This window comes from Lemur catta, chromosome 9, assembly GCF_020740605.2.
Source record: "Lemur catta isolate mLemCat1 chromosome 9, mLemCat1.pri, whole genome shotgun sequence".
Classification (NCBI taxonomy): domain Eukaryota; kingdom Metazoa; phylum Chordata; class Mammalia; order Primates; family Lemuridae; genus Lemur; species Lemur catta.
Genome location: NC_059136.1, coordinates 85,385,672 through 85,403,938, shown reverse-complemented (window position 1 = coordinate 85,403,938; position 18,267 = coordinate 85,385,672). Strand labels below are relative to the sequence as shown.

At 39.9% G+C, this 18,267-nt stretch overlaps 1 protein-coding gene across 6 annotated transcripts in view; it reads left to right on the top strand.

The window, feature by feature from the left end:
• Nucleotides 1-6,860, top strand: part of ADHFE1 (alcohol dehydrogenase iron containing 1) — a 33,631-nt gene extending 26,771 nt beyond the window's left edge. For all 6 annotated transcript variants that reach the window (XM_045560570.1, XM_045560572.1, XM_045560571.1 and 3 more), the window contains one exon: nt 6,204-6,860. In XM_045560570.1, the coding sequence (XP_045416526.1) occupies nt 6,204-6,287 (84 nt within the window). In that variant the 3' untranslated portion in view covers nt 6,288-6,860. The remainder of the gene's footprint in view (nt 1-6,203) is intronic.
• The last annotated feature ends 11,407 nt before the right edge of the window (nt 6,861-18,267 follow it).

The window sequence follows — 18,267 nt, the reverse complement described above, 5'->3', positions numbered from 1 at the left end:
CGTCATCCTTTATTTGGCAGAACCATACTAGCTATGACATTTCCTCTCCCCAGGTTCTCATGAAGGAGATGACCCCTCATTGGCCCCATGTTGAGCTAGCACATCAGATCCTAATGGGCCAAGATCCTGTTCATTGCAGTTCACCCTAAAGTAGAGGGCTCAGAGTGTGAGCCCTTGGTTGGTGCACCACACCATACCTGCCACACCAGGATGCTCCTTTAGTCCTGCTGGCCAACATGGGAAAGTCACTTCAACACCATGAGGCTAGGAGGATAAGGCCATCCTGTCCAACATTAAGGCATTCGTGGATCTCTCCCTGACCCTGGAACAGACTTAACAGCTGGAATATCCACTCACACAGCATCCTGCTTACACAAGCAGCAGCACTTTTCCCTCCTTCTACCCCAGGGAAGCAAGAGTTCAGACTAGCTGCTTCTTCCCCACTTCATCAGTGCTTAGAATGTTGACAGCCTCACCATTCACATGACAATATTTGTCTAGATTAGGTTCACAGACTCATCTATCCACAGGAGCCAGGTAGGAAACAGCAATGAACAAAGTAATTTAAGGTGTTATGGAGTGGTGGGGACTTTGGTGAGCTGGAAAACAAGTGACCGGTCTAATTGGGTGAGCCACAGTTCAGTTACAGTTTATTATCACCAAGCAGAAATTCAGCTCCCAGTGTTGGTAGAACTTCCAACTTTCAAGAAAAATCAGCAATCTGGATGTTTGTGTTGAGTTCCTTGGTTTCCAATGCACACATGAAACATGGTCCAAGAGCTACCGGTTTCCCTGATTTAGATTCAAGCTCAGTGGGTTCAACTGCATCTAGAAATATAAATTAATGAGAAACAGAGGTGTCTCCAGTGTAGCAAAGCCCCCTAATTCTAACCCATAAGTCTATGGGACTAATAGCCAAAAAATATGACTCTTTAAGGCCGTCACAGTTATTTTACCCAAACCCACTAGACTATAAGTTCCACGAGGGCAGGAATCTGTCTGCTTTGCTCACCCATCCTTCACTGCACCTAGTACAGGCTAGTAAACATGCTACATGAACACATACCTGCTGCCCTCTCCTCTCCAGGTGAGCTTAATGGCTGAACAGTGGTAACTTTTTGAGATGTTTCCTTAGACTGATGAGGACTCAACCAAAGACAGGGGAGCCATGAAAGTTCATCCAGGAACACAACAGACTGAGTGGTCACCATGATTTTAATGTAGCTTCTGGGTTTACGGCATGGTCCCAGTGACACTGCCCACTCTGCAAGGTCCCCTCCTGAAAGGTTCTGCTTATTTAGCCCAGGAAAGTATTCAGGAATATGTTTTTCCATCTCCAAGAATGGTAGCCATGATTTTCAGATGAACCTGTATGATATTCTTGGCTATCTGATTGCTGGTGGCAAGGCATCTTCCAGCTATTAGCATACATTGGCAAGTGTTTTCTGTTCTATCTGTGATCAGACTTTCACTTTCAGAAGCTATGACAGCAACAGACCCAGACTAACATTTAAGACCCCCCACTAAAATAGCAAGTTATTTAGGAATCATTCTGAATGCCTCAGTGCACATGTCATACTGGGAAACCACAGATAGCAAAACCTTAATTAGAAAAAATGAATTTTTTAGTTCTGCAAAAGATGGGAGGTAAATGGAATCTTTTGAATATAAGTTGTGTCTTAAAGTTGGAAGCCAAGTTTTCCTCAAGCTGTATTCATAAAGCAGCGCCAAGGCGTATGCTGCCTGTTTTCATTTGATCATGTTGTCATGATTAGGAGAAACATAGTTAATTTTAATTAACTAGTACTAGTTCCATTTTAGAGTCGATGTGGTTGAGGTATGTATGACTTCATAGATTCGTAGGACTTTGGAAAATATCCTAGAAACAAGCTCATCCATTTTGCAGATGAAGAACTACTAAGGGTGTTTTGTTTTGTTTTGTTTTAGTGTTTGGGGGATTTTTGGCAGCAGTGAACATTTTACAGGGATGCTATGGCAACTTCAGAAAAAAATTTGAGGTAGACTAATCAGATGCAGCAGAGTAATGTTCACTTATTAGTATCTACAGGATTTAAAGCAATGAGGATATATTGGTTCCTGCAAAGAACATTGCCAGAAGGTAATTCAATGTAGTTGACATTTGATAAAGGTTCTTTTCTGTTTAGCAATGAGGGATTGGTTTTCTCTGGAAGGAACAACCAGGGTAGTATTCCTGACCAAACACCACAGCCCATACTGGTGGCAGCAAATAGCAGCCTTGTGTACAGAGGCTTCCAACTGCCAGAGCCAGGCTATAAGGCAAACAGGCAAGAATAAATTAATCTTCCAAGCTGGAGTTCTGAAACCTCTGGAAAGAAACATTTACATTTCAAATCAAAACATTTCATTACTGAACAGAGCTGTCTACCCAAATGAGCACTTCCACTCCTTGGTAGACAGGCCAGCTGAAATATTATTTTATGAATGTACTAAAAGTAGAAGTCTGAATTTATTTCAGTGCCCATGTTAATCAGTAGTCCTCCAATTTTCCATGTCTATAAATAATAGCACATCATTGCTTAATACATCTTAATTTGCAGAGAGTTTGGCTTTCATATGGCATAGCTGATCTGTGTAGGGACATGTCACAAACTTTATGTCCTTGCCCTGTTCAACCAGTCATTGGAGACCAGAAATGTGAGAGAGAAACTCAGCTCTGGCTGGGCCTCAGGTATTTCTGGGAATGCTGAACTACTTCACCAAAGACACACAGGACCATGGCAAGGGCCTTGGAGCTCATCAGATAAGACTCTTCTGTTATAAACAGAATAATGTGATGATCCTCTGTGGTCGTAGCAAATGCTGAACTTCAATTCTTGACCCTACCACAAACATATGCATATGTAACCGGGAACAAGATTCTACCTTGCTATGGATTTCTAGAATTTCTCAGGGTCTCTGAAAGGTCTGCTGGGATGTAAAATTTTGCCTTCGCCTCACCCACACTCATCAGCATTATCCCATACCTCTCTCCCATCGGTCCACCCATCCTTTCCTTTTTGTTTTTTAAATTTATTTTTTAAATTGCGGTAAAATATACATAACATAAAATTTGCTATTTTAACCATTTTTAAGTGTACAATTAATTCAGTGCCATTAAGTACATTCATAATGTTGCACAACTATCACCACCATCCATTTCCAGAACCTTTTTTTATCATCCCAAATAGAAGCTCTCCATCCATTAAACACTAATTCCTCATTCTCACCTTCTCCCAACCCTGGTAACCTCTATTCTACTTCCTGTCTCTATGAATTTGCCTATCCTAGGTGACTCCTATAAGTGAAATCATACAATATTTATCCTTTTGTGACTGGCTTACTTCACCTGGCATAATGTCTTCAGTGTTCTGACACCTGTAGCACATGTCAGAATTTCATTCCTTTTTATAGCTGAATAACATTCCATTTTATGGGTATACCACATTTTATTTATCTGTTCATCTACTGTTGGGCATTTGGCGGTTATGAATAATGCTGCTATGAACTTTGGTGTCCAAGTCCTTGCTTTCAATTCTTTTGGGTATATACCTAGGTATAGAATTGCTGGATTGGATTGTAATTCTATGTTTGACTTTGTGGGGAACTGCTACACTGTTTTCTGTAGTGGCTGTGCCATTCTACATTGCCATTAACAATGCATGGGGGTTCTAATTTCCCCACATCTTTACCGACACTTGTTACTTTCCATTTTTTATAATAGACCATCCCAATGAGTGTGAAGTGGTATCTTATTGAAATTTTTACTTGCATTTCTCTAATGCTTAATGATATTAAGCACCTTTTCATGTGCTTATTGGCTATTTATATATTTTCCTTGGAGAAATATCTATTCCTTTGCCCATTTTTTAATTGAGCTGCTTGAGGTTTTTTGTTGTTGAGTTGTAGGAATAATTTTTATGTTCTGGATGGATGTTAATCCCTTATCAGCTATATGATTTGCAAATATTTTCTCCCATTTTGTGAGTTGTCTTTTCACCCTCTTGATAGTGTGCTTTGGCACACAAAGGTTTTTAATTTTTATTTAGTCCAGTTTATCTTTTTTCTTTTGTTCCATGTGCTTTTGGAGGTGTATCCAAGAAATCATTGCCAAATCCAATGTCATGAAGATTTTCCCCTATGTATTCTTTTAAGAATTTCAGGGTTCTTGCTCTTACATCTAGGTTTTTGATCCATTTTGAGTTAATTTTTTAATACATCCTTCTTTGTTTTCATTCTTCCCTTTACTTGGCAAATCCTTACTGAGAGCCTGCTGTGTACCATGCACTGTGTGGGATACAGTGAGGGGGAAAATGAAGTCCCTTTTCTCTCTCATGAAGCTTATGTTCTAGTGAGGGGAGACAGACAGTGAACAGCTAGCTATGGATAAGATATAAATGAAGTCATTTCAGATAATGATTAGTGATATGAAGGAAAACCTGGGTAATGAGAGAATGATCTTGTGGCGACAGCGTGGAGGGAGCCCCAGCGAGGGAGGCCAGACGGCCTGGGACTTCCAGGCAGAGGGGGGAGGCCCTGGGGCAGGGTCAAGGTCAGGATGGTCACGGAACTTAATCGGGTCTGTGGGACCAAGGGAGGTGGACGCAGGGGACAGGAGTCGCAGCGGGGCGAGGGCAGGGCCAGAGCAGGGCGGCCGCGCGGGCCGTGGCTTTGCTCCAGTCGCGACAGGAAGTTATCCCGGAGCGTCACACACGGGAATGGATGATCCGAGTTATACTGGGAATAAAAGAAATCACACTGGCCGCCGCGGGGAGAACGACCTCTAGGGGGCGAGAGGAAGGCCACGCGGAAACGGACCGTTTGGGAGGCGTTTGGGGCAGGACGGCGAGGACGGCCGGAAGTGCTCGATTCTTTCTCTTCCCACCTCCGGGACGGGCTCCCCTCAGAGCTGGGGCTGCCGGGCTTGGCACGGACTCAGCTTTCCATCTTGTAGACGTGAACTTTGAGAGGCGACATCCCCTCCCCACCGTCTTCACTAAGTCGGTGACGTCCCTGGCCGCTGACTGGGCGCCGACGCCGGGACGCGCCGACAGCGGAGTCCTCCCGGCCGCCTCGCCCTGCAGGTCCGCTCCCCAGCGCGGGGCGTCTTCGGAAACACACCCCGAGACCCATGAAAATGGAGCCCCCAGACGGCAAATTTCTCAACTCCGTGTAGGCCACAGGGTAGTCATCAAGTCTTGTAGTCCCCTGCCCTAGCGGGATAAAGGAGCCACTGGCAGGAATATAAATAACAATAGGATGCGCTGGCGGTCTTCGCTGACTTGACTCATCAATAATCATTGGAGAAATTAAGCAAATTTGCTTGGGAAAGTAGAGAGAAAATTTTAGTTAATAGAAAAAAAGGAGGCACTTAGCCAGGCACAGTGGCTCATGCCTGTAATCCCAGCACTTTGGGAGGCCAGGGTGGGAGGATCCCTTGAGCCCTGAAGTTGGAGACCAGCCTGGGCATCATAGCGAGACCCTGTCTCTACAAAAAATTATTTAAAAACTAGCCAGGCGTGGTATTCGGTTGGCTGAGGAGGAAGGATCACTTGAGCCCAGGAGTTTGAGGTTACAGTGAGCTATGATCATGCCACTGCACTCCAGCCTGTGTGACAGAGCCAGACCCTTTCTCTAAAGAGAGAGAGAGAGGAGAGGGAGAGAAAGAAAAAGGAAGAAAAGGAGAGAGAGAAAGAAAAAAGGAGTCACTTGTTGCATCTAGCTTAAAAGTTAATGTTCTACTGAAGTTCTTTTGAATATATTTTAAATACAAGTTGGAAGTCAAGGGCGACCCAGTTCTTTTCCTTGGCAACACTCGCTGCGCCTGGGACAGAGCTCTCTGTGCACAGAGAACCTGGCAGAAGTTGTTGACTGACCTAGTTTGGTCATTATAAGGAGGTGTATTCCCATGGCTGGTTGGGGTCTGTACATTTGGGCAGAAGGCTGTTGCCAGGGCATAAAGCAAGGGGTGATGGCTTTCAAAAGCTTTCTGGGGAAGAGGCATTACTTGATAAACCTCTAAGCTGAAGACCAACCAGTGCAAAGCATACAAAAAAATACCACTTTTAAAGTTATGACTATTATCAAGTCATTGTTTCTTATAACCAAGTTAATTTACATAATTCTATAGCTCTTACAAAATGTCTTTTCAAAGCCCTGGGTAACTCTTTTATTTACTGTTTCAGGAAAGGGTCACCAAGCTTGCACCCCGTCCCCAGTCAGAAGAGGATCTGTCTGCTCTGTTCGAAGCTTCGATGAAACTGTATTAATTGTCACTTTAACTGAAAGAATTACCACTGGCCATCTTAGTTCTGAAAACAAAAGTTGATCTAGTTAGAGCTTTGTCTTTTATCACCACACAACTTACCTGCTACCGATTTGAATGTAATATAAATGTATCCTGCAGGATATTCCCTGATGCCTGGAGTCAAGTTACTTCCATAAAACAGGCTGGACAAATGCCCACTATGTCAGACCCCTGGGATGATTTCAGGAGTTCCTGTCTCAAACCCTACAGAATACTCTGCCCTTCCTCCATGTAGCAAATGGGCAAAAACTCAGTATCCATCAAAAGTGTAAATGTATATGTCCTATGTTGAATAACTAGCTGCATGTCTAGAAATATATCCTACAGAAACACTAGCACAAGTATGTAAAGAAATATGATAGGGATGTTTCTGGCAGCTCTTTCTAATAATGAAAAATTTAAAACAACCTTAATATTCATTGATATTGATATTCATAAATAAGTGAATCATAGTATATTAAACAATGGAATACTATGGTGCTCTTAATAAGTATGAAGTAAATGTGTTGAAAATATGTCTATAATAAACTGGTAAGTTGGCAAAAAAGCAAGTTGCAGAATAATTATATATTAGTACGGTCTGGTTTTTACTTTTTCAATTATATATAAACTTAAGTCTATACACATAAAAAGAAAGATGCACATCAAAATATTAAAAGTTATCACTGAAGAAATGGAATTTAGGGTATAGAGAAATAAGAGAAAATGTTTATATTTTATACTTTCACTTTTTATTTTATAAACCTGTATTGTTTGGGTTTGTTAGAACAAGCATATATTACTTTTCTAATTTTAAAAGGGAGGAGGGGAAAGAAAGAAAAATATTATTTTAATGTTTTAGGTTAGATTTATTTTATTAAAGTACTAGTAACTAATACTTAAAAGGTAAAAACAAATCCAAAGGGGTAAATTATTAGACACCAATCCTCTGGTAAATACATTGTTCTTTTGAGGAAAAACACTGACATACTATGTGGCAATTCCCTCTTTGGAAAAATGTTTCTGGTGCTTAGAATAAATTAATTCAAAAGCAAGCATTTTTGTAGTTTATAGATTTCAGGCTCACCAATAGAATCTAAATAGCATGATAATCTTCCTCCCTGTTATTTCCAGACTACAGAAATCTCTAGAGCTCATTTTTCCTCACAAAGGTTAAGCCACTGATGTTTGCTTGCTCAAGCTTTGGCAGTATAAATTTCAGTGTACTTGCAGATTTACTCATATTTTAAATTGAATTAAAGTTTTAGTCTTATAAATGAGTAATTGTATACATAATTACATCAGGATGTTTAAAAACAGGTGAGGAAAGTATTACTGTACCATTCAACCTGCCGTGGCCCACTTTATCTCTATAAAAGTCTTTATTTTATTGAGATTTTAAAATAATGTTTATTGGAGTTTTTCCCTAATTACAAACAGAAATTATATTCGGTACCAAAATCTGGTAATACAAAGATAAACACAAAAGAAAATATTTAATAATTGTTCATATTGTACCATCCAAAACATGGCTACTTAAAATTTTTGTATATGTTTTTTGAGTAATTTTGTATGCACAAATATATATTATATAAATAGTTATATATATGTCTACATATTCTATTTAGAAATGATATCATTAAGTTGTAATTTTAATTTAAACATTCAAATGGTTTATACCAAGTGCCCAAAAGGCAAGTGTAAGAGTACCAACAGAATTTCAGCCGCACCTTGCAGACCATATCTAGCTAGAATTCCCTCCAGCTTTTTGGGGGCTCATGGAGATTGAGAGCAGAAGCTGTATGCGAGTGAGGCAGAGAACAGCTAAATGCTGCCAATCTGCGATCCTTCAGGAAACTTTAGTTAAAGTTGTTAAAGAATGTCTCAAAATACATTTGGCATAGCAAAACCTTTATATAAATATATATATTTATTTATATGCTTTTTCCCTCACCATAACCACCTCAAAAACAGTCTAGGTAAGTCAGAGAACTCATAACATGTTCTGCAATGTGATAGGACATTATTGTTATAGAAGAACATTAGACCAGAGGTTGAGGACCCTGGGTTTTGCTCCAGTCTTGCCTGAGGCTAACTTTATTCAACCAAGGCTGCTTCTGGCTTGAAAGTGCTATGACTAGATTTTATGTATTACCTAGTCCTTAATGTGAGACTTTTGAATTTGGGAAATTTAATGTAAAATAATTTAAGATACAGAAATGCATTCTCTCCTCTTAAATATTCAATGTCTTTGCTAACAGTAGCCAGACGTCTAAATGTGACTCACCAAGAGAAGTGTTTGATATTCATACTGATGATGACTCTGTAGAGGAAGAATTTAAAGGTCAAGCATGAAGAAACAGATTTAGGAAGCCTTAATGTTTTTTATCTTGATACCCATCATTCTGGCCCTTACAAATAGAGAATATGGAAAAGATGTGTTTTGTGACTTAACCAGCTATTAAATAGAAGTGTGAGATAGGAAATTGGGTCTCTTTCTATAAACCAAACACTTTCATGTCTCAGAGATTAACAATTGAGTGCATTTTTCTAATTTCATATCCTGTTTTTCTATTGATTTCCTTTAAGAAATATTCTTAGGAATCACACCCCCATTCATATGGGTGAATTTATTTGCCAAGGTAAGGAAAATTAATAGAATGGTATTAAACAGTTTTTAAAATACTATTTTCATAAAACTGTCATTTATGGTGGCATTTTCTCTTAAAATACATGCACATCTATAATCTATCGTTTGATGCAAAATACTAATTTGTTCCAAGCAGGTCATGTTTCTATGATTTATTGTCAAGTGCCACAATAAGTAGTTGCGCCTGTCCCTTCTCTGTGCTCAGGAAGGGCTGTGTTGGGCTTGGCATTGTTTGAGTGGCTGTAGACACAGCTGTGGGGTGTTTTCTAGTGGTCAGTGAAGTCTACTCTTGTAAAATATAGACAAGTATAGTATCAAAATAGAGAGAGGGAGCAAAAATTGCTTTTCTGGCCTTTTAACCCTGAGAAAGATTAATGGTTGTTTGGATTAGAAACTGTACCCTAATGAGGGGCTGTTGCCTCTGGGGAGTAGGTATGAGAAAGGGGACTGTTCACCTGCGGGTGGACATTGCACAGGCTGTGAGTCTCTGATGACCAGCAACCCCAAGCTAGACAGCTGCCTGGGCTCCGCCAGTAAGTGCCTGGTCCTCTGGGAGCTGTTGAGGGGACCAGGCCATCACCATCACAATGGCCCGGGGGAGGCAATCTCCAGAGCCAAGCACACTTTGTATAGACAGAAATCCGGTTCTTGAAGCCCTGGGTTGAATTACTGGCAGCTGGGGGTGGGAGGGCCTAGTTTCTCCTGCTATTATTCCCCTGTTTTTCTGAACACCCCAATCACTGTCAGAATAAATGCAATCTCCCTACAAATTGCAGTAACTGTTGGAGATTTTGTCCCATGTGAAATCCCTCATGAAGCTATGTGCAGGACAGCTAACTTGAAAGTAACTCCATTTCATTCATTCTGGCTTTAAGTTTATGGCTTTTTAATTTGGGTTTTTTAATTGGTTTTCCAATTTATAAAATTGGAAACTGATTAAAATAATCGTGAGAGAAAAGGAAGAAAAGAACTACTCATCATTCTATTACGCAAACACAGCTGTTAACATTTGATATATTTCCTTTCCATCTTTTCCATTTGGGTGGTGTAATGTTCAGCTCTTTTTTAAAGCATTTTCCATGTTGTCACATAATCTTCATAATCATTATTTTAAAAGGTACACCATAGTTCATCAAATAGAAATTTAATAATTTATCCTTATTATAAGCCGTCAAGATTTCTTCCAAGTTTTTTTCCTACCAATAACTTAGCAATGAATAAATGAATAATGTGTATGTTGCTTTTTTCTTATTCCAAATCAATTTCTTAAGTTATATTCCCCTCGATTGAAATTTTAGATGATAATACAGACATTTTTATGGCTCTTGGTTCATATTGTCAACTTATACGTAACTCACTGTTGTTTTAAGTGTTGCATCCTCTGTCGTTAATCTTACTTGTCTTGAAAATAAATATTAGTGCAAAGCAACAAGAAATGGAACAAAGTTCATTCCCATGGATAGACTGGACTAGACTATTTGTACAGACCTGCAAAAATCAATGGTGGTTTTTCTTTCATGTCAATATATCTTAACAGTTCACATGAACAACTTCAAATTTTCAAATGACCTTAAGAAACGTGCTTTAGTGTTGTATCACTGCCTCTCAAGTGAAACTATAAATCACCACATCTACTCTTTGTCACTTACTTTTTTCCCCTTCTAGGACCTTCTCTGGGTCCCTAAACCTATAGGCCTGTGTTATTACATTCACGGTCCTCAGTTTTGCTGGCCAGGAAAAAAGACCCCAAAAGGCAACATATAAATGTTATTTTCTGTAAGAGTATTCTAGAACCATCCAGGCCTGTGAGCAAAAGGACTGCTGCACTATCAGGGAGGTGAGTAAGGCGAAGGAAACACACCACCAAGATCCCTTCCAAAGGTCTAAGTGTTCCTGTAATCAGAAACTCTGGAAGCTTTGCAACTGTGCACCTGGGCCCCAGGATGGCTTTGGCAACATTGCCTGGGGACCAGCGTGAGCTTCATACCATGCCTTGCATGTTAGAAAACAATGTTGGTAAAGCAAACCACTATGTTGTATTTTAGTCAATCTGGTAGGTGTGTTGGAAGCTCTAGTTGTGGTTTTAATTTGTATTTCTCTAATGGCTTGTGATATTGAACATCTTTTCACATGCTGATTTGCCATCTGTAGATCCTATTCCGTTCGGTGAAATGTTCATGTCTTTCACCCATGTTTTAATTGGATTGTTTGTTTTTTTACTGTTGCATTTGGAGGATACTTTATTTATTCTAGATACAAGTTCTTTGTCAGATATGTGGTTTGCAAATATTTTCTCCCCATCTGTTGTTTGTCTTTTCATTCTCTTACAGGGTCTTTCACAGAGCAAAAGTTCCTAATTTAATGAGGTCCAATGTATCACTTTTTCCTTTTATGCATCATGCTTTTGGTGTCAAATCAAAGACCTCTGCCTAGCCATAGATCTCTAAGATTGTCTCCCAAGTTTTTCCTAAAAGTTTTCATTTCACATGTAAGTCTGTGATCCATTTTGAGTTAATTTTTGTATAAGCTACAAGACTGAAGTATTGAAGTACTGTGTGTGTGTGAATGCATGCACACATCCAAGAAAGAGAGAACCTATGGATGTCTCTGGTATCATTTGGTCATCTGTTGAAAAGACAATCTTTCCTTCACTGAATTTTTTTAATACTTTTGTCAAAAATAGGCTGGGTATATTCGTGTGGATCTACTTCTAGGTTTTCTATTCTGTTCCACTGATCCACACTGTTTTGATTCCTGTAGCTATATAGTAGGCCTTAGCATTGAGTAAACTGATTTCTCCCACTTATCCTTCTTTTTCAAAATTCTTGTAACTATGACATGGGTGGAACTGGAAAACGTTATGTTAAATGAAATAAGCCAAGCACAGAAAAACAAATCTAACATGTTCTCACTCATCTGTGGGAGGTAAATATTAAAAACAATTGATCTCATGAAGACAGAGAGTAGAATGATGGTTACTAGATGCTGGGAAGAGTAGCAGGGAAGGGGGGATAAAGTGGGAATGGTTAATGGGTACAAAAATACAGTTAGACAGATAGAATGAGCAATATTTGATAGCACAACAAAGTGACTATAATCAACAATAAGTCAAGGTATACTTTAAAATAATTAAAAGAGTGGAATTGGAATGTTCCTAGCACAAAGAAATGATAAATGCCTGAGGTGATGGGTACACCAATTACCCTGATTTGATTAATTCATATTGTATGCCTGTATCAAAACATCACATGTACCCTACAAATATATACAACTATTATGTACCAAATAATCAAAAATTTTTAAAGATATTTTTAAATTGTAGCTATTCTAGGTCCTGCACCATTCAATATAAATTTTAGGATAAATTTATCTATGTCAACAAAAAACCTTGCTGGGACTTGATAGGAATTTGATAGGAATTGCATATCAATATTAACTTATTGATAATTTGGGGAAAACTGACATCTTTATATGTTGATTCTTCCAGTTCACAAACACAGTATATCAATCCATCAATTTAGGTCTTCTATGATTTATTTAATCAGAATTTTAAAATTTTCAGGACACAGATCCTGTATGTGTTTTGTTACCTTTATACCTAAAGTATGCATTTTCTTTGGAGCAATTGTAAATGGTATGCTTTGAATTTCAGTTTCTACATGTTCATTCTTATTGTACAGAAATGTGATTTATTTTTGTATGTTGATCTTGTATCCTGCAACCTTGCTGTACTCACTTATTAATTTTAGAAGTTTTATTGTGGATTCCTTGGGATTTTCCACGTAGACAATTGTCGTCATTGAATAAGGGCAGTTTTATTTTTTCATAGCCAAATTGTATACGTTTTATTTCATTTTCTTGCATTATTGCACTGGTATAATATTTCAGTACTATGTTGAATAAGAGTGATAAGAGCAGATATCCTGTCTTGTCCCTGATCCTAGGGGGAAGGCATTCAGTCTTTCAAATGTAGTATGACATTAGCTATAGGTCTTCTGATACTCTTTATCAACTTAAGGAACTGTGTCATCTTTTAAAAATATTATAACAACATAGTAGCTTTTATTACTCTCCGGTATTTATGCTTAGATAATTTACTGGCATTGGATTATCTCTGTAATCAAAAACAAAGCAATCTTTTACTTCTCCATTATAATTCTATTTAGATATTTAGATATATCCATGCAGATACTTCTGTTTGACAGGTGAAGTTTTTAAAAACAAGAGACCCGTAAGAGGGAAAATGTCTTGCCCAAATTTACATACAAATCAGCATTGTTAGACTAGGTCCTAGGGTGTTAGTTCAATAACATTTCTTATAAACCTAATATTGATAATGTGATTGAACACTTAAGTGCCAGGCACTATAAGTGCTTTACATCCATCATGTTATTTAATACTCAAAACATAACTATGCCATAACCACTGGGATTTACTCAGTCCCTGCTAAGGACTGCACATTTGTGTACTTCTAAAATTCATATATTGAAGTCCTAACCTCAGTGTGATGGTATTAGGAAGTGGGGACTTTGGGAGATGATTAAGTTTGGAAGAGGTGATGAGGGTGGAGTCCCCATGGTGGGATTAGTGCCCTTAGAAGGAGATGCAGCAACCAGAGTGCTCGCTCGCTCTCTGCCACGTGAATACACAGCAAGAAGTTAGCTGCCCGCTAACCAGGAAGAGAGCCCTCACCAGGAACCGAACCAGCTAGGATCTTGACTTTGGACTTCCCAGTCTCCAGAACTGTAAGAAATGGATGTTAAGCCACCCAGGCTATGATGGTTTGTTATAGCAGTCCACCCTGCCCAAGACAGTCCCAAAGAGAAATATGAGTTAACCTTAATTCCGTGTAGATTATACAAGTTCTGTTCTAAGCACTTTATATATTTTTCAATGTTGTCATTTCAGCAGCCTCATGAGTTTTTATCACACCTTCCTGTTCACCCAAACACACAGACACACACATGTGCTCCTTGGCTGGAGCCCAGCACCTCTCACCTGGATTACTACAGTTGCCTTCAATGGTTTCCCTGTCTCCATTCTCACCCTGCATCCAGGAGGGTTTTGATAAAACACAGATTATCTAACCACGGCTTTTCCTTAATTAAAATCCTTCAGTGGCTTCTCATGGCCTTCAAGAGAAGGCACATGCCCCACAACAGACAGGCAGGGCCATCAGGGTCCTGCCCCTGCCTCCCTGCCCAGTCTCCTGTCTCTCCAGCTTCTCACACACTCAAGAACTGTTTCAGGCCTCCATAGCTTTGTTCAGGCTGTTCCCTGTGCCTGAAACATCCTTCCAAAGCTCATCCCAAACTCCGTACCCTGTCACCTCCACCACCTCCCTAGGGAAGCCAAGGAACCCAAATATGAGGTCTCCTCTGAACTCCTGTAACATCCTCTGCGTGCCTCCACTTACTCCTCTGTGCCGTGAACACATCTTACTCTGTGCAATCATTTATTTTCTTGCCTCTCTCCCCCACTAATATGTTAACAGAGGGTAAAAGTCTGTCTTAATCATCACAGATCCTTATCACCTAGCATAACACCTGGCATATACAGCAATAAGTTAGCAAAAAATATTTGCAGAGTAGAATGGAAACAATCAGTCTGATTTTTTCTCAGTCAGACGACTTGATTTTTCACTGGCCAAAGTCTGAAACCTTTTTGAGTAAATAAATGTGAAATCTGTATGCCCAGGATCCTCAGCTGTAGCCAATGAATGGTGGAACCAACATCTCTTGCCCATAATATCCTGATATAAAATCAATCTGGCAAAAAGCAAAACGTGTCCAGGGTCCACTTTTTCAAGTCACAGTCCATGGGGTCCATTGAGAACGTTGGGAGAGAAGCCTAGGGATGGATCCACAGAAGTTAGGAGCCTCCTCTTTTAAATCAATGTACAGAGAACCCATTAGCTGTGAGGAACAACTTTATAAAGAACAACAATTTATCCACACAAAAGAAAATCTTCCTACCAGTAGTAACATTATTGACATCTTCGCAGCTTTTCCATTACGCACCTGACATTTCCTCCTTCTTCAAAGCCTAATTTGAGTGCTTTTGATTTTTTGAAATGAAATAATAAAGCCATCAACACACAATAAAAGCTATGCAATATTTATAATCAGGGGTCTCTAGAGTATATTTATGTTAAAGAACATATGGAATTGCTAGGCCTTCTCATTTAAATTCCTTAAAACCTTCAGCTTTACAATGAGAGACTAAACTCTTCTCTGGGATCTTAATTTTTATGTGGCTTCTTATTACCTTTTTATCCCTTCTAAAACTCTAAATCCCTTCAACACAGCTTTGGCTCCTTCCACAGCTGAATTGGCAGCAGGCTGATCTTTTTATTGGTGGGTAATGGATTTAGTTTGATTGCTGACACGGGAACAATGAGAGGATAAACAATTCCATTTGTGGCCATGAAATTCCCCATCTGTTGAGTGCGTTCATGACTGCAGAGCGCTGGGCAGAGACAGATGAATGAGCCCGCCATGCCTGATGTTAATGACATCCGTCATACAAGCTGAACATGTGGCTTCATAAATCAAGAGCTAATAGCAACTCCGGTTGCTCATGTCATTAACAAGCTCTCCATTTAAATACCTAAGAATCTGCCATAATATTGAGTCTAGAGACCCGACTTGCAATTCTGATCTCACCAGAAAACCAGAGGTAGTAAAGGAAGCCAAAAAAAAACCATTTTTCTAAGTTAAAAAAAAAAAACAAAACTTTCAGTTGCAGACTCAAATATTTGCACATGTAATCATATGATGTCTGGAATTGGTTTCAAAATAAAATGGGATGGGAGAGTGGGGGGAGGTGTAGATGTAAAAAGATTAGCCATGAGTTGATAAGTGCTAAAGTTGAGGGATGGGTACCGGAGGGTTCATTGTATTATATTCTCCACCTCTGTATGTGTTTAAAATTACTCATAATGAAAAGTAAAAAAAAAAAAAAAAAGAGTCATTCAAAGATAGCTGGAAAATGAGACCTTCCGTTGTTTAGCATAAGCTCTTTTGCCTCATTCTATCTTTTTTTTAAAGTAAAACAAAAAATATGATCACATAACAGTTCAATCATTTAATAAGGCAAAGAAGCCATCACCACCAAAGAGGAGTGCAACACATTCCAGAGGGAGATCAGGCCACACCCACTGTGGTTTCTCAGGGACCCACTCACCACCCACAGCCCAAGCCCAAAGCCTGGGAAGTTAATGTCTTGGGGAGCCTCAACAGACCCCCCGCCTCTCTCCTTTATTTTCCACTGTGAGTTACCTATTGTTGCCATCACTTCTGCATTTTGTGGCTTCTTTTCATGGATGCTCTTCTTAGTTGCTTTAATTTATGGCCTATTGTCAAAGAATAGAAAATGAAAGAATAATGGCCAGGGAGAATAACAAAAGGGAAGTGATAGTGCCTTGTGCAAGGGCCTGCTCAGTGCTAAACCCTCTTACTGCCAGCCAGAGCACCTTGTTTCAGATTCAAATGGATTCCCCAGAGGAAGCTCTAGGTATGTCTTCATTAATCCCGATATTGTTGGAAGGCCTGAAGGGGAGAAAAAGAGAGAAATCTGTGCCCGTATGAGCCCATCTCCCACCTTTCAAATTATATATAAATACAGTGTTGTTGTAATTTACTCACAATAAAATTACTGAGTACCTACTGTGTGCCCAGAACTGTGCTGGGCATGAGGGCTCCCACACTGAATAGAGCATATGGCCTTTGGGAGGCAGGAAGACAAACAGACAAGCAGTCACTACTCAGTATGAGGGCCCATAACCTTGGGAATCTTGCAGTAAGAGTGATGCTGGAACAGAGAATGTCCAGTGCAAAGTCTAGCAGCCAATGGAGAGATTTGGCAGGTTGCAGAACCTCTAAACCTGTGCTGTCCAATGTGGTAGCCACTAGCCACATGTGGCTATTCAGCCCTTGACATGCGACTAGTCCAAACTGAAATGTGCTGTAAGCATAAAACACACACCAGAATTTCACGACTTAGCATGAAAAAAAGTCAACTATCTCTTAAATGATTTTTCATATTGATTACATGTTAAAATGATAAGAGTCTGCCTATATTTGGTTAAATAAAATACATTATTAAAGTTACTTTCAGGCCAGCCATGGTGGCTCACACCTGTAAACCCAGCACTTTGGAAGGCCAATGTAGGAGGATTGCTTGAGGCCAGGGGTTCAAGACCAGCCTTGGCAACAGTAGTGAGACCTCCGTCTTTACAAAAGCATGTGCCTGTAGTACTAGCTACTTAGGAAGCTGAGGCTTGAGCCCAGGACTTCAAGGTTACAGTGAGCTATGATCATGCCACTGCATGATGGAGAGAGACTCTGTCTCTAAAAAAATAAATGAAATAAAATAAAGTTAATTTTATCTGTTTGTTTGAACTTTTAAGTGTGAATAACACACCATTTTAAGTTAGGTAAATGTCTAGAATTGTATTTCTATGGAACATGCTGCTCTAGAGGTTCAGCACAAGCCGGGATGAAATGAGTTGAAATCCACCTTGAAGGGACTCAGAGGCTGTGCTGGCCCCTGGAGTCAGCAGAAAAGGGACAAGAGTCACTTAACACCTCTCCTTGAATATCTAGTAGCCATTTCAAACTTCACAGGTCCCAAACTGAGCTCCTGATCCGCAGTGGGTGCTGTAGTCGCCCCTCCCCAGATGCTGAGAATATTGGTGACTGACAGCCCAGCCCAGGGGGGCTCGCGACGACAGAGCTTGCCTTCCACAGAGGAGAACCACCTTGCCCAAGGTTTTATAAACTAAAAATAAAATTCCAAGCCCCCAGTCAACTGAACAAACCCCCTCTTGGCCAAGAGGACGCCAGAGAAACCTGAAAAACTTGACCTACCATCCATGATAGAACAGGAGGTCAGACACGTCTCATGATACCCCTTCCCTTTTTGGGTTTATAAACAACTGACCAGCATTAACGTTAAAATGGAAATCAGAAGACTGACAGAACAGACTCTTTGTGGCAATAAGACACCAAATTGTACACAGGACCTAGGGCCATGCCAGACAGGGGCTAAGTCACCTCTACACTTAAAGAATAAATGATGTTCTATCTGCCACAAGGTTTTCCTTTCTCTCTAGCAGCTAAACCAGCACTGGCCTTGAGATAAACAATATTAAACAATTTGCAGCTTCACCACCAGATGCAGCCCCCACCACTGTTCCACAAGCCATAACCACAGATTTGATTGGACAAGAGACTGATTTCAGTAACTCTCTCCTGCTAAGAGACCAACTGACCGACCATGGACTGGTTCTGGCTGGTTTTACAGAGGCCGT